At 39.5% G+C, this 17,528-nt stretch overlaps 1 protein-coding gene across 2 annotated transcripts in view; it reads right to left on the bottom strand.

Moving 5' to 3' along the window:
- Positions 1 to 17,528, bottom strand: part of ARB2A (ARB2 cotranscriptional regulator A) — a 395,986-nt gene that overhangs the window by 165,453 nt on the left and 213,005 nt on the right. For both annotated transcript variants that reach the window (XM_063453692.1, XM_063453693.1), the window contains exon 8: positions 12,241 to 12,360. In XM_063453692.1, coding sequence (XP_063309762.1) covers positions 12,241 to 12,360 — 120 coding nt within the window. The remainder of the gene's footprint in view (positions 1 to 12,240; positions 12,361 to 17,528) is intronic.

Raw genomic sequence — 17,528 nt, 5'->3', positions numbered from 1 at the left:
CAGGCTGGATGAAAGGTCAGACAAGGCTTTTGGTATTTGGAAATCAACAACTTTGACATGACCCCAGAAAGAAAGAGACAAGCACAGAACCAGGGTTGGAAGCACAAGAGTAAAATATAGGAAAAGGTACATGACTCAACTAATGGCAAGGACGAACTCCAGAATTACTGAACTAGCTGTAGCATACATATTAGTTACAGGAGCAGATCTAGCTCATATTCTTCAACCAATCTGCACATATCAGTGTCATCAAATCATATCTTAAAATGTTCTAGCACAGGAAAATAAGCTTATCTGGTGTCTGTGTGTGAGTTAACCAGTGTAACTATAGGGTACACACAATGTATGCTAATATTAAAGAGCATAACAGATCAACTGTACATTGCACTAGTAGGATTGATAGCATATCTATGGATTATTTATTTTATTATTATTATTTTAATACACAAATAGTAAGTGGGCTGAAATGATTCTTTAGAACAGTTTGCAACTCTAAAGCAGACAAGTCAAAAATCGACCAACCTACCCATGAAAATTTAGTTGGAATTTAAGATGTAATCAATGTATTCTGCATGGAATTTGGGCATTTTATGACAGAAACGTAGTTGCAACAAAGCCTTTTGTTTTTAAATTTGTGGCTAAGGGTCAGATTATGTGCATTCAAACAGCTCAATTTAAATTTTGGGGTTTATTCGCAAAGCTTGAAGCTCAGAGGCACATTCATAGCTTTGTAATATTTGTGTATCCCATGACCGGTGAAAGGCTTGGTATCACCGATATGCAGATCACAAACAGAAACCATGGTCCTTCTCAAGGAAAATGAGCCAGGAGAGTATGATTTAGGTATTTGGGATTGGGATTAACATGATTTGAAACACTGATGTTTCATGGTAACCTGCTCTGTGATATCACAGAATATCTCTGCAGCTACCCTAAGAAGGTATATCCAGTCTAATTCTTCTCTGTGGGATACACCAACAATGCTTCTCATAGACACGCATACAAAGCAATGCTTTACTGTGAGAAGCACTCACTTCCGCTTTTAACTATAGATAAAAGCAAATGAGGCATCTCCCATGCTACCAAGGAGATGCACAAATTAATAACAAACGTACAGATACATAGCTTTAACCCTGAAAACCCAGTGTTGAAGTGCCATAAAGGTTCGGAGAGTCAATTTAATGTTCTAATATTGTTTCATTAGTCAGTTTAAAACTATATACACTGAAAATTATACATTTCTATAATTGTATTATATTTGTTTATTCTTTATTTTATGGGTGGTAAGTCACGTGTTCATGTCTATTCAAATTCTAGAAATAAACTCTTAACTTCCTACGTTTCATGCAATGATTTCCCCAAGGTTTGTGAAATTTTAGAATTTTATATAATCCTAATTAGCAATAGCACGGATTCTAGATCTGTATTGCCACTGATATTAGACCCAGATAGAATACGGTAAGCTAAACTATCATCCCAACCATCTCAGTGTGGAACGTTTACATAGGAGAGGGGCTGCTGTTATGGAGACAAAATCAGTTCCTCGACACAGGTCAATATAACATTTAAAAGCAATTAACCCAACGCTTACACTTGCAACAACAATAAACTTCTATGAATCCCTTGTGAGCAACTTGATACTATTAGCAAACATTTAAAAACATTTTATAATTGATTTTATGACAGGTTACCTTTAAAGTCCGTTATGTGGGATATAGATTACTGATACACTAGCAATGCAACGTACAGTCTATAAAATGCAGTACACAGAATAACATAGCAACAACAAAGCAATGGGCAAAACGTTCTCACACGGTATACAGTTACACCGATTGGTAAACGTAGATGCAAAGCGCTGGTATTTGTGTTTGTGAAATTGAGATTTTGTTTTTTGTAGCAGTTCGTGATACTTTTTCAAGGTCACCATTCTGGTCTCCTACAGATTAAATAACAGCACACCGAGCTTTGAGAACACGAACACTTGGAAAGCAGAATGCGTAACTATATTTAGATCAAATATAGATATATATGTTTTTATTTGTCTTTTCCAAAAACCAAAAATTACAAACTTATAGTAATAGTACTATAAATAAAAATGAGCTCAAAGTAATAGATATATGGAAATTAAACAAAGTCCCTCTTAAATACTACTCTGTTTTTTGTTTTATTTTTATAAATAATATTCTAAAATTTCCAGATAATATTAGTGTTTAGTATTGCAAATGCAGTCCATCTAGTACCTGTTGAGCATGTCAGATCAGTGTTAACTCTGCTTATTATCTATCCTCCTTCTTACTGGGACACTTTAGTATATCTTATAGTAGTAGGAATGATGCTAAGAGGCTACAGCTACACTCCCTCCAGTTTTTATCAAAACGTTTTCAAGCCGCTTGACTAACAAAGATACCACAGGCACACAATACCCACCCCTGTGCATTTAGTGTCATGATGTGGACATTCAGCTTCCTTACTGTGTCAATTCTGCTATGTTAAAATGACTCAATAGAGATTTTACGTACTGAAAGAGTAACAGCAGTCCTGAGAGGAAAACTCTTCCTATACCCCAGAACTTGCAGCCCATCACATACAAATACTTGGATTGGAAACGAGGAAGTAAAACGTCCTCATTAACATGCCTCAAGCTGTGGAGGGAGCCTTTGGATTCTGGTGTATACACAGGTCTTTCTTTTGTATTAGTTTTTTGTCAAACTGCATGAATAAGCTGCAGTGGTTATGGTTGAGAATTTGCAAAAAAGAAAATATAGCACTGGGTGGATAAAGGGAAGATAAAGAGATTTATGGTGTATGAGAACTAGTAATATAGCAAACCACATACTGAATGAACTGAAAAATATGAAAATGAGTTGCATTAAAGTCTTAGTTACTTTGGACAAATTGCATTTTTTTATTCATCTTTTTTTTATGAAATTCAGTTAAGTTTCTTAATTTTGGCTTTCAATATCATTTCATCTACTGACTTTAATTTAATTTACCGTAGATTAAGGCAAAACCACACAAAACAAAAAGCTTCAGATTTAAGATTTAAGCATATTATTAAGCAAATAAATCATTTTACTATGTTATTTTTGTATTCAACATTTTATTACCGCACGCAGTGAAGTTTCATAGATTTGTCTATCGATTACATTTTACCTTTGGGACTAGTGTTGAAATGCAGCGCTGCAGGATATGGCGGTACTTTGTAAATGCCAGTATTAAATAAATTATTATTATTATTTTATTATTTATATAGCGCCAGCAAATTCTGTAGCGCTGTACAATGGGATAACGGTTAATGCACCATTCTTAACTCTGTCAGTGCCGCAAGCACTCAAAAACAGCAGACATGTTCTGATTACATATACAGAGTGAAATGGGTTAGAATACTGAACGAAGAATCTATTTCGTTTTTTTTTTATTATTATAAATGTGACTTTGAGAGTCAAGGCTCGCCAGCGTTTTTATCATCAGCCGGCTGCGGCGTTACAGTTTAACAGCCGCTATATTGCTGAATTCCGTCTCTTTGAGTGTGTTGAAAAGTATCTTCTCAGTAGGGAAGACACATGAGGCTAAACGCTGCTCCCCATTCATAGTATAGTCACACTTTGATGACTGTGTATGCTTTCCCAATAATCAAATCTACTTAGAGAACAGAACTCCATGCTCAAGATGGTTCCTTTCAAATGACTGATTTTTTGGGACAAAGAGAGATGTATTGCTTTATGACAGCAACGCCTCAATCAATGAGACATGATCTAAAAAAACAACACATTTATGGCCTCATCATCCCACACTAGAAAAAAGTGCAGTTAACAAGAAAATCAAGTCAATAATAGACAAGTCACACTTGGGCATATTTACAAGGTGATTATTTTTTTAGCTTCAGAGCCCCATTTAAAAGACTGTGCATAAACACATGTGTTCTACTCCTATTACATTCTAACAAAAGGCATACTAAGTAAATAAACTGCTCAGATCCTGGGTTCTCATGACAGATATGTGATGTGCCTGTGGTTACATTATATTCTAGCTTCCAAGCATGCGCCTCCTGCAGAGTATGCAGACTACAGAAGCCAACCCTCACTGAGACCATCTTGTCTCCTTGACAAAGCTCCTTTCTCACTTCTTATTTACCGGGTCACTTTCTATGACGGGAGAAAAACCTTTAACTCAGCTTGCAAAAATTTTGCAGGCCCTGAGTACCATGACCCTGGCAACCATAAGGTCAGCAGTCAAGTCTTGTTCTCAAACATCTGTGTGGCATATTAAGAAAGAAGAACAAAAGTGGAGATGGGTCCACCAGTGTGATGAGACAGACAAGCAAAGAACTGATGAGACATGGGTCATCTGCTGTTCCAGGTAGCACTGGAATTTTTAAACAACAGAACTGTAGTTAGTGTTTTCACTTCATTGTTATAGCAGCAGGAGAGTTAACATGAACATTGACAAAACTTGGTCTCATCAATGAGTAAACTATGAGTGTCTACCATGCAATGAAAAATGCTAACAAAAATTCTGCAAAATGCATTAAGCGCTTTGCAAGATAGTACTATTTTTATTATTAATAAAGTGAGAGCATATACTACACTTCTGTACAATGTATACATTAAACTGGAAGGGGGGGTGGGTCATTTTTTTTTATTTGTCCAGACATAACATTAAAAAAGTTCCCCATTCAGATAATGTTTTCTCACCTTAACGTACATTCAATACCTCATAATGACAAGGCAAAAACAGATTTATGACACCATTGCACATATATTAAACAAAAAAGATATATATATATATATATTTGTGTACGGCACATTCCGAGGACGTAAGGAAAACAGGGTTTAAAAATAAGTAGTTCCTTAATAGCAAGTCAGTTGAGGTGTGCCGAAACTGACGTAAGGTTAGGCCTGTAAAAGAGGGCCCACCTAGGAATATGAAAAAATTGAGGGTGCGGTGGGAGGGGCACTTCCGAGATCGTCGAAGACAGGTAAGCAGGGGCTCACTGAGTTTAAATAGGGAATTTAAGTGCCTCCCACAATTACAGGCCAAGCCTTCTATTTGTGTACGGCACATTCCGAGGACGTAAGGAAAACAGGGTTTAAAAATAAGTAGTTCCTTAATAGCAAGTCAGTTGAGGTGTGCCGAAACTGACGTAAGGTTAGGCCTGTAAAAGAGGGCAAAAATAATAACCATTGAAACAAAATGCGTTTATTAAGCGGTACATCATATAGTCATATCACAGAAAGCCAGCCTTATCTCTTTCTCTGGATTGGGAATGTATCTGTTGTATGCAGATGATTTCCACCTCCCCATGTTTTTAATTATGTGTGTCGGTACATGATTACCTGAGGCAGCTGTGGCTGCTCCAATGCGAAAAGAATGGCCCGAGAAAGAACGTGGGTTTTGTCCCAAGCGGAGTAAAAGGGTGCGTATGTAAAGCATGAAGATTTTTGTGGTCAGGGGTTTCCCTAGTAAAGCTAGAAGAGGGCTATCGGGAGCGGAACTAGCTTGTGCTACTACTAGCCTATCCAATACACGGACGGGACACCATTTGGTTGACGTGGGATAAAAGTTAATTACCACTGGTGGGCCTGTTTGGCTTGTTTTGGTACGGGTAACGGACAAAGTGTAGTGATCTAGATTTTTAATTAAGTGTTTCTTTTGGAGGCACGAGCTGAAATCAGAAGCTCTCTCTACAGTGAACTCTTTGGGTCTCAAGAAACCATAAAAGGCTAGATAAGCCGCTGATTTGATAATGAGGTTTGTGATATGTTCGAATGGGGACGTGTCGAGTACATCGGACAAATTCTTAAACAACTTACTATCTATGGGGAGGCGTTTAGTGGGTATGTGTACTGACAAGTTGTGAATGCCTTTGAGGACACTTTTAAGAGGGTAGGAAGATAGGAAAGGAGACTTGTTGGGAAAGGAGGTTAACATGTAGTGTTGGATTCCCGTCAAGTAGAGTTTGATTGTGTTGTAAGATAGATTAAGAGAAAAGTGGCAAAAAGTTGTGAAAGCAACCATGGTTTCAACAGAAAAAACATTTATTACATAGTAATTACGAATGAAACACAAAAACAGTTCATATGCTCTGTAATAGGCTTTCCTCGTGTTGAGGGATAAACCCGCCTGAGCAAGCGTGCCGCTCAGATGTAGGAGAGAGCTTAATGCATTACCAGGTCTTCGAACTTTGGAGGTACCCTGGGTCGCTGGGAAGCAGTAGGATGTAGCCTGAAGAACTCCTGCAAATTGAAGCGTGACAGAGCATCAGCGGCAGTATTTTGTATACCTGGGACGTGAACACAGGATATGCAGAACTGGAGATTAGCTGCTAGCCAAGTGAGTCTCCTGACTAGGTTCATGATCGTGAGGGACTGAGAGCGGCCCTTGTTGATGATGTTACAGGTAGCTAAGTTGTCACAAAAACACCTGACTGACTGCCCCCTCCACTCTACCCCCCACGTGTAAGCTGCTGCTACGATAGGGTAGATCTCGAAAAGAGAGGAGGTGGTACTGAATCCCTCGAGTGACGTGGTTTCGACCGGCCAGGAGTCGTATAGCCACTCGTCTCCAAAAATGGCCGCATATCCCAAGGCCCCTGAAGCGTCAGTCCAGAGTACTGGGGAATCGTCGGAAACGGGGGGAACAAACAGCGACCTGCCGTTCCACGAGGAAAGGAACAGCTGCCACATTCTCAGGTCAGCTATAGCCGACTCGTCTAGGGTTGTAGTGGAGTCATCGTCAGGGAGACCGTGCAAAAGTGAAAGGATCCTGGAAATGAACGACCTACCCTGTGGAATTATTCTCATGGCAAAATTAAGTGAGCCTAAAAGTGACTGTAGCTGTTTCCTGGTGCAAGTGCCTAGTGACATGCAGGTGCTAATGTAAGATAGAATACGGTCTACTTTCTCCTGGGGTAGGCTGGCGTGCATGGTGACAGAATTGAGTGTGATCCCCAGAAAAGTAATTTCGGTTTTGGGACCTTCAGTTTTGTCCAGGGCTACGGGGACACCTAAATCTTTGAAGAGCGTGAGCAAGAGATGAAGGCTGCGTGGAGTGCAGTGGTGAGGTTCAATGGTGAGGAAGTCATCTAAATAATGTATCACAACTGGGCATCTGCAGAAGTTAAGGAGAAGCCATGTCAAGGTTTCGGCGAACATGTCGAATAACTTGGGGCTACTTTTGGAGCCGAAAGTAAGCCTGGTAGCGAAATAGTAGTTATCTAGCCACTTAACTCCGTGCAGATGCCAGAGTGATTTATGGATGGGAAGTAACTTAAAGGCGTTGGTAATATCCGACTTACTTAACCAGGCCGCCTTCCCGGAGTAAATAATCGCCTGAATGGCATCATCAATTCTGGCGTACTGAAGAGAAAAATCTTCTGACGGGATTAGTGCATTCAGGCTAGGTGTGGGAGAAGCGTGTGGTGCAGAAAAGTCAATAATAAGCCTCTTTTTGTTGTTAAATTTCCCAGTGGCGATACCTAGAGGGTTAGTCCTCCATGAGGAGAAAGGGGGAGTAGTGAAAGGGCCTATCATGAAGCCGTTATCCACTTCTTTCTGTAAGAGAACTTGTAGGGTATCGGGGTCTGGGAGAGCTGACTGAAGGTTGGGGCACTCCAGGATGCCTGAGGGGAGAGAGACAAAGCCTGTGTGAAACCCGTGAGTGAACCCTGACGTGAGAAATTCCACCAGATGCAAAGAAGGATGATTAGCCAGGTAACGTTGCAAACTCGGAATGTTTATTGGAGTAGAAGCCTTTTTAGGGTACAATTTGTTAGGGCACATCGTCTTGGCATGTGCCCTGAAACAAAGCGAGCACACATGCAGCAGCCTACAAGCACTGTAACTACAACCCCCAGCATTAAAATTATTGCAGACCTGAGCTTTTCCCAAGAACACTATGGGCCTGCCTAATTTATCTCTAACCTCCTTCTGGCTGGAAGTTGACTGGAAATCGGAGTTGGCGCTGCTGGTAGAGGGGATAGCTACGTTCTCGGGACAGAAATTAATAGAGTGAGCTGCAGATGAGCAAATGGCACAGGAAGGGGTTTTGAGACCTGCAAAATGCATGAGAAACAATTCTGTATCTAACTGACCCCAGTCCGTACTGTATTATACTGGGACAATGAAGCGGCTGACCTAGCGGAGAACGACTTGTGATAGTCGTAGAAGGCAAAGCCCCCGTACTTATAAGCCAACTCTATCACCTTGTGAAGGTACAAATCCAGCTCCTCTCTGCGGAGGGGAAAAGCAGTACAGATAACATCTCTGTATAGGCCAAACGCCAAGACAAACTCAGGGATGTTAAGTTTCCTATTCAACCTAGGGTCCCTGGCCCTCATCACTACTGATAGGTCCTCGAACGTGTATGCCCTGTTTTCAACTACGTCTTGAGCCGCTATCAGTAGCGAGGCCAAGTTAACATCCTTTCCCTCAATGATGTCACGTCTGAGAGACTGCGGTATCAGATGAATAGGATTAATAAGGTTGGAAACTTTCCTAGCCGGTGGAGGGTCATTGTTACCTCCTAGAGCGGGCGTGGGTTGGACGACCGGCCCGGGCATGTCGGGGACTGAAGGGACGTTATTAGCTTCCAGGTTATCCAATCTGTTATTGATGGTGGCAACTGAGGACACTAGGGAGGCCATCATGGCGTGTAATTCAGCCAGGCTATTAAGTACGTTAACCTGTGAACTAGGGCCAGGCCTTTCGTTATCCTCAGTAGAGTTCAATAAACGAAACAGTTCATTCTTCCTAGCTGAAGCCGGATAAGGGATATTTCTCTTTTTAAGTTCAGCGGTAATCTTAGGGATAGTCCAGGAGCGATAGCTGGAAGCTGGACTTGGAGGGGTTGGTTGCGTTCTCTGCGTGCCCGACCTGAGCGGGGTGCTGGAAACCGACAGATTGTCTTCTAACACCGAAGCGTTGGACATTCTAAGGGGCAGAGAGGGCGAGTTTAGTGTTGAAAACTAAAAAAGCTGGAGGGACCCCACTTACTAGGCTAGTGCCCATAGGCGAAATTGTATTAGCTTAGCTTTTGTTGGTGGCAGATGAGGCCCTAACTACTTGCCAAGCGGCTATGAGAGGCACTAACTATGATTTGGCGCGTGGGGCCTTGGTGCCACTGAGGTGGGTGGCGGGGAGTTGGCCTCTCGGTGACATGAAAAGAAGCAATATGATTGGCCGTGACTGGTGAGGCCCTAACTAATTTTGAAGCAAGGCTATAGCTATGCGTTGGGACGATTGGCCTGAACCTCCGAACGTAAGGGCTGACCTATGCCTTGCGGGACCTCTAACCTTATAGGCAAAGAGCCCACGGGAACATACCTAAGTTGGCGGGAGAAATTACAACTAGTCCTCGAACCCCCCCCCCCCCCCCCGCCAGGACACCCCAACAACATACCTGCTGATTTTACTTGACCTAATAAAGTATAATCCTGCAGGGAACCAATGGAACTAAAGGAAAAGAAACGTGACCTATTTATGATATGTACTATTTAACTACAACATACACACAAGAACTGGGTGACACCGAGGCCTACCTCTTAACAAAGCTGCGAATACGTACACCCGCGAAGGGCCACTTGCGAGAAGTGTCAGTACTAGTAAGAACTACAACAAAAACAGGACAGGAACAGCCATTTAACACAATGGAACAACATACTCCCTATTTACACTATTTAGCTATTTATGACATTAAGGGGACCACATAACTACTTCAAACACCGAAGTTGAGAATACTGGGCACTACTAAACCGCTTAACCCCTTTCATATCAAACGTAACCACTAAGACTTAGCTTAAAAACGTAAACACAGCCCCTGAACACGGAACAGAATGAATATAAACGTACCCCCTGAACGAAAACGTATGGCAACCCGTTGTGGCTGAAGGAGACTAAGAGGTGTAAGTGTAACTGAACGTGTTACACTGACCGAGAAAGCAGGAGCGGATTGAATGCGAGCCCGTGAGCGACAGGGCTAAACTTACGATTCTGATGCCGTCCGAGAGAGGCAGGAAGCGGAATACTCACGAATACAGCCACCGGGCGTATGAACCGGGCTGCCGGCGGGCGGGAATACTGACGTTACGAATCTGCAAACCGGAAGTACACTGAAGCACTTCCGAGATCGTCGAAGACAGGTAAGCAGGGGCTCACTGAGTTTAAATAGGGAATTTAAGTGCCTCCCACAATTACAGGCCAAGCCTTCTATATATATATATATATATACAAATGGCATAAGTAACTCAGCACTTAGTTGAGGCACCTTCTGCAGCTATTACAGTCTTAAGTTTGTTTGGGTATGATACGACAAGCTTTGTACACCTGCATTTAGGCAGTATTTGCCATTCATCTCTGCAAATCCTCTAGAGCTTTGTCAAGTTTGTCAAGTTGGACCATCGATGAACAGCCATTTTCAGGTCTCTCCAGAGATGTTTGATTGGGTTTACGTGAAGGCTCATGGCTGTGCCTAACTAGCTTGTAGTACGTGGGACTCTTTATCCATTGTAGTATGATACAACACAATTCCAAAAAGGTATTGCACTATGTAATCAGTCAGTTTCAAATCATTTCCACAAGGTGGATCCTTAAAACGAAGCAGTTAACATGATAGAGAAAATACTAGCAGTCCTCATAAGTAACATGCAATCTTAATGAAATCCTAAATAATTTAACAAAAAGTATGTGTTAGGGTAAACGTGAAATGCGTTCACACCCCATTTAGCCTTCATTATGTTTTTCTTCTCACAGGTTAGAATCAGACTTTTTTGTACTTTATGTTAACTTATTTAGGATTTCATCTTGATCGCGTGTTACTTAGGAGGTTTGTGAGTATATTCTTTCCCATGTTGCATATTTTTCAGTAAACAGAGAACTTTAATGTATCCTGAAGCCCAGCAGTGAATCTATCAGCTACAGTAAGTCACCACTGAATACTTATTTTCCCTTTTTTATCGGAGTTGCAGCATAACGGCTATGCGTAGAGGAGGTTTTCTACGTTTCTGAGTGGTTTTGTTTAGTTTTATATTCTAGTATGGTACAGGCCTCTAACATACGTATACAGCATATTGTGCAAAGGATTACCAACAGCTGCCTTCATTTTCCAAAAGGCATTAATGGGTTTTCTCCACTCGCCAGCTTTTCGCTGGTATTAAGAATTTTATCTCTTCCTTCTCTGAGAATTCCAGAGGGGAACAAAACCTTTAAATTATGAATTGTAATAAAAAATACACATCTGTAATGGCCGTAGAGCAGATACAGTTTCAGTCTTCCAGAAACAAATTAGGAGTAAAAACGTCTTTATCAGGTTTCTCAGTGGGCGTTCTTAACAGCACATGCATACTAACTTTCATTATGCATTGCAGTATAAAATATAGCCCACTAGTGTAAATACGGATTCTACAATATACATATATAGGAGAAAACAGTCTGCCACCTGTTGGCCGAACTGGCCTGCATCGAGATTGCATTACTTGGGTCTTCTGTTACTGTAGCCATAATATTATGTTGAATATTGTGATGAGTGTCACTGTCAATGCAGCCAGTACTTATAGTTTGTATTACCCTCTTTATTACAGAGATAAAGATAACTACTTTTAATTATAACTACTTTTAATTATGAATTAAACCTTTTTGGACTTTTCTTTTTTCTATATCATCATGGGTGTCACTGCAAGTTGCTAAGGAATAGTTTTTGTGCTACATGAAGACTGCTAATTTTATTGCCTCTAATAATTGAAAAGACACTTGTGACGTGTGCATTTAAGTAACACTCTAGTCTTGACAATCTCTGGCCATCTATTGGTTTAGTATGAAAAAGTTTAAGAATATTTTAATGTAGACCAGTTCTCTTCCTAGTAAGGGACCACCGCCATCTTAGCATCATAGATAATGCAAAATTAACACTTCTGCTTTCTCAATGCCCGTTGTGTCCAGCCTGGAGGACACTACTTGGCTGAACGTGTTGGTCACAGCACTGTTTATCACATATTTTAATCTGGTGCTGAATAGTGCTAGCTGGTGTTAACCATCAGAAAAAGCATAATCTTTCAAATCAGACCGATATGGATTCCCTTTAGCATGATAAGAATCTGTGAAGGTGGCATGTCCACTTTGATGGTTTCTACAGACCAATAGTAATCAGCCACTAGATACAAAACAATAGTAACAATAGTTTTAGATTTGCAACTAAAGATACACTACTGCACATAAATCCACATTTAGAAATGAGGAAACGTCTTACCAGCTCCACAAAGGCAAGTCCTCCGTAGCTGTGAGCAACAAAAAACACGTTCTCCGCTTGTGCCTTTGAGATGAAATTGTCCCATACATATAAGGCATGTTCTTCAGGACTTCCATTTTCCTAGAATTACAAGGTTATAGCAGTTAGCTCCATTATATAACATACTCTCTACAGCTTTTAAAAAATTAACACAGATTTCCTTGCAACTTTTTGTTTCAAAGAACAGCCAATTATTATATATGTACTTTGTATTTTTGATTTAGCAAAGCAATATTATTATTATTGCCATTTATATAGTGCCAACAGATTTCGTAGCACTTAAATCACAGTTATAAAATAATGTTTTTTTTAAAAAAAAAAATGCAATTAACATGAATATTAAAGAGCTGGATAAACAAGGAAAACACATGTTGTTTCACAGAAGAAATAAAGGATATATCTCTGAATGTAAAAAATATAAGGTAAATAAAATGTATGTGACCATGTTTAACAATAGATTAAAAACATTAAGTTGAAGTCCAATTGGTGGAACGATGACATGCTAATCTACCTCGAATACTTTAGGTATCTTACACATATTACAGGATATTGTAGATATTACAATATGATAATATGATGAGTATACACTTTGTTAAGCACAAGTATGCTCTAAGCAGGACGTTGAACAGTCTGGGATTGCCATACTGGTATTTGATTTGCCTTTAAGTCCACAAGTCTTAAGGTTGTTTGGACGCCTGACATAAATTGCAGGTCTGGTAACATTCAAGACTGTTTTCCAATTCTTTTTTGAGGCCAACTAGGGGAATGCACTACAGAAATGGTTATTATTTTCATTATTAAATAATAACATAGTACACACCAAGCTGGACACAGATCTTAAACATCATAGCTTGAATTTCCACTCTTAGCTTGTACTTGTACTTCAATACAATATTCAACATGCGTGTTCTCCGTCAGGTCTAGTTTGTCTGTTGTAAAAAGCTAGAATTTATCAGACGGTGGTGCGTTCCTTACAGTTACATGTATAACATAAGTAAGTCAGGCGGTGACAAGCATTTTTTTATCAATTACAAACTAAACAAATGTAAAGGTCAACTTAATGTTATCCTTTAAGGAGTCAAGGAAGAGATACATAGACTTCCGTAAAAAAAAGTCTCCAAAAGGTTAGCCATCGGCAGTAATATCTATGAGATGTTTTTTTTACTGGGTTGATAAATCCCGTATATAAGGCTCAGTTGTCTAAAACTCATCTAAACCGATATCCTCAATGGACCCGTAGTGGAGTTTGACAAATGGCTGAATCTTATGGAAGATCACAAGCGTTACATTGTAAAATAATTGCCATCTACTGTCTGTCAGTAATTAAATCCATTCATCAAAACAAAGTAGCAATGCCACAAGATAGCAATTAAAATATGACAGAACTAAGAACATGTCTTCTGTATGTCACTCTTTCAAAATATAAGTAAAGTCAAGCACTTACTAGTGATGCCGGACAATTATTATCCTAGACTGCTATTAGTTTATCCCCATTGTGTCCCACTTTGGGAGGGAACGTCCCTTGTTGGCAACCCATTTTCTACCTTGGTGTCCTTTTCCAGGATCACAGAATGATTGGTATATAGGAATGTCCCTTAGTAATCCACAGAAATAGAACGCATAATAACACACGTAGGAGTGTATCAGACAGTGCCAATGCAATAAAGCAAACTGTAATTTGTGTATGAGTATGCCACAGGGCTTCACATCAATAAAAACCTCCAGCAGTGTGTTCTGTTTATTAGTATAAAACGTGGGTAATATGCAATGCATCGGAGTGCGTTTCCAGATTTAAAATAGTACACGATGCATAGGAGTGAATTTCAGAACTAAATGGCAATAAAACTCACTCTGGTTTATCAAACCTACAGTAAATGTGAATCATTGACATGTCTGGGTTTTTACCAGGAGCCTCTAGGTCTGACAGACAGACTGTGGCTGAAACAATTCAGCGTTCAGCTCCATCCACTCCCAGCACAGACCCATCCGAAGGTGTTCCTCTTGGTCAGTCTTAAGTCAGGTGAACCAGGGCTTAGACTCTTTTTACTAACCGCCACCTTCCTGATCAGCAAGCTACGTCTTGTGCTAAATATGTTAACTAGTTAAGAGATATGATATAGTGGTTCATACACTGGCCATACATATATATATGCTCTCTCTCTCTCTATTTAAAATATATATGCACTTAGATGAACGCTACTGTTCAAAGTTTTATAAACACTAAAATTAGGAGTCTATTTATTAAACATTTTGTTTAGAAAACCGAATTACAAAACTCAAAGTCACAAAACGTTCAAATTTCCAATTTTTCAAACGTTTACAATTTATTTTTCATTCTACCACAATATATAGTCTACAAAGTAAGGCCTGACTCCTGATTTTTTAATTATTTTTTGCTTTACCTCATAAAGAATACACAAATTATTGCATTGTTGACATCATTATACATAGACGTGAGGCACAGAAATATTGTTGTGTCCCACAGCCTCTATAGAATAACAGTTTGGATTTACTAATGCAATAGACAAGTCGTTAATTGCTAAATACCAACTGAAAGAACGGGAAGAAACAATGCCTTATCGAGTGTTGCAGATTCGTACATCAAGGCACTTCAAGGTCTGCATTTATGATGGACTACCTGAGCTGATAACACATGGAATTATCTAAACAACATTTGCATATTGGTGTAATTATTTCCTAAGGTTAATTAGCTGCGGCAAAGCAGTTCCCCCTTTGAGACTGCTCGCCGTGACAGGTTCCCATACTTCCTGTACTGTTGCCAAATTTGACAGATTCTCTCGTGCAATCCTGACGCAGTAAAGTTTGTGTACGGGTAGCCAGAGGAATTGTGTTCTAGAACTCTATGACTGCACAGCGTGAAGGGATATGCTTCCTGGATCTGATTGGCATGCAGCTGGGTTTCTGAGTATATAGCGTATTCACAGAAAAAATATATATATAATTATAATGTACTTGTTACCCTCATTCTAGAAATGACACTGTTGGGGTTTATTCGCTATTTTAGGAATAGTTCAAAACTGGCAAAGGGATTGCAACTTTTAGGTCAAATTAAATCAAACTATGAAAGGCAAACTAAAATTATATTGTTTCTGATTCACTAATTTTGACATACATTTGTAGAATATTGGCAAGAAAATTGGATTTCTGGTATAGAATATATACATATATATGTATTACATTTATGAGTGTTGTATGAGGCATTCATATTCACACAAAACATTTTTAGTAGTGCTCCGCTTATGGGCAGTCTAGCTAGCCTGGCAGCATGTCATTCTGGGGTTCATAGTCATCATGATCAGGATGCCCTGTATGTCACCGGTAAGACCCCACTTACCTGCCCCCAGGCACATTAAGCAAGGATGGCAAAAATGGTTGGTTAGAGTAGCGGCACCATCACTGCCTTAGATTGTAAGCTGGTTTGAGCAGGACCTTCTTCACCAAAACCCCTTTCTATAATCTAAAGTTCTACATAATATGATGACGCTATATAAATGCTAATAATAATAATAATAATAAAACAACAAAAAAAACTGTGACCTACACATAGGTTGTTTGAATCATATGGCAGAGGAAATATGCAGAATAGTTTGACCCAAAGTAAAATCTGAAAAAGTTTAGATTGTAATACATTGAGTACCCATTTGATCAAAATAGACAATATAACGTAACAGGGGGATGGCTAAAATTCATAACTCATGTTAGAATTTAATGAGAATTTAACAAGTATAAACCATATCATGTGACATTAATTTGTTGTCAAATTGTTTTACTTGAATCACAAATTTCTTGTTTGACATCGGTGCTTGGGATGTTAGGATGTGATAGAGTTTGTGTCTTTTCTTCCCAACCTAATTAACCGTGTATCTATGTAATGTGAAATCTGTTCAAGTATAAAACTGCTTTAAATATGGGCATTATATGGTAAAGTTTAATACCACCTGCTTTGTTCTCACAACTATGCTCATTGTAGCATTTTAATTGCACACATTGTAATCAATGCAGTTAATCTATCTAACATAACTAACTGTGCAGAGGAAGCCAGCTCATTGTGCAAAGAAATGTTTGTTAAGGAAAGTAAAGCATTGTCATTTTAAAACATTTTAGAGATAAATGCTGGGGCTTAATCAATAATGAGTTAAATCAAAGAAACGTTCACTTAAGGCAGGGTGCACATCCCTTATCAAAATGGTCTGTTTGTGCTACTGTTTCAAAAACAAACTTCTACACAGTAGAGCTAGCCATAGCATGTGTCCGGATAGCACTACTAGTTAATGTGGTCATGTTCATAATCTTTATTTACTTCGGATCTTCTGTTGGACGCACAATATGTTTTCTTTTACTTTCTCCGTGGGGACAGGGCGGTCACCAGTGGTATCTACTGGCCGCATAAGGTCAGATTCAACTTCTATACTGGGTTCTATGATTTCAGAGATTGATTGGTCGAACTCTCTGCTGGAGGCCCATCATTTTGAACCAAGTAGGGCAGGGGAGCTACATGTACATTGACAAACAACTTAAATGTCTAATTCCCAAGAGTAATTGCTGATGAAACCTCCTTGTTCCTGTTGTACCCAGGTAAGACATTCATAGGCAGCCTGACTTTCCTAACCAGGTTTTCTATCCTTATATAAATGACCTTGCACGTGAAAATAATTATGTGATAACGGCAAAAGCCTTTATATTTCATATGGCTGAAAGCAAGCATACTTGATGTTGCTACAGTCCAGCATCTGTGATAGAATTTATCTTGATTCCAAGGCTCAAGCTTATAGGTGTCATATAATGATATCCTATATTAAAATTGGCTAACTTGGAATTAGGAAATGCTTGATGCTTGAACAACACTTAAGACCATATGTGTCTAAGTCCCGGGAGCAGAGAGCCCCCACCTAAGATGTCTCTACTCTAATGTTTTTGTTCTCTCTTACCTTGAAACTTATTTGTTATGTGTACATGGCGCTCATCCCTATGTCTTATCTGTACTCCCTTGCTATTTTTGTTCTAAGAGTATTTGCACGTAAGCACTTACTTTTTAATGTATAAAACCCAGCTGATGAATAAAACGTCAGAGGCTTATTTTGAATACCAACAGGTGTCTGGTGTCTAATTCTCGCTTCTCCAAGTGCACTTGTAACAACAATTTTGGTTTCCTCTGAATATAACAAAGATCATTATTTGGATCCACAACACATCTTTCAATGGATCAATTCATCGTGGCAGTACCGTTT

The sequence above is a fragment of the Pelobates fuscus genome, chromosome 5 (genome assembly GCF_036172605.1).
Source record: "Pelobates fuscus isolate aPelFus1 chromosome 5, aPelFus1.pri, whole genome shotgun sequence".
NCBI classification, from domain to species: domain Eukaryota; kingdom Metazoa; phylum Chordata; class Amphibia; order Anura; family Pelobatidae; genus Pelobates; species Pelobates fuscus.
The sequence above is the reverse complement of the archived record's forward strand: the minus strand, read 5'-3'. Positions and strand labels throughout refer to the sequence as shown.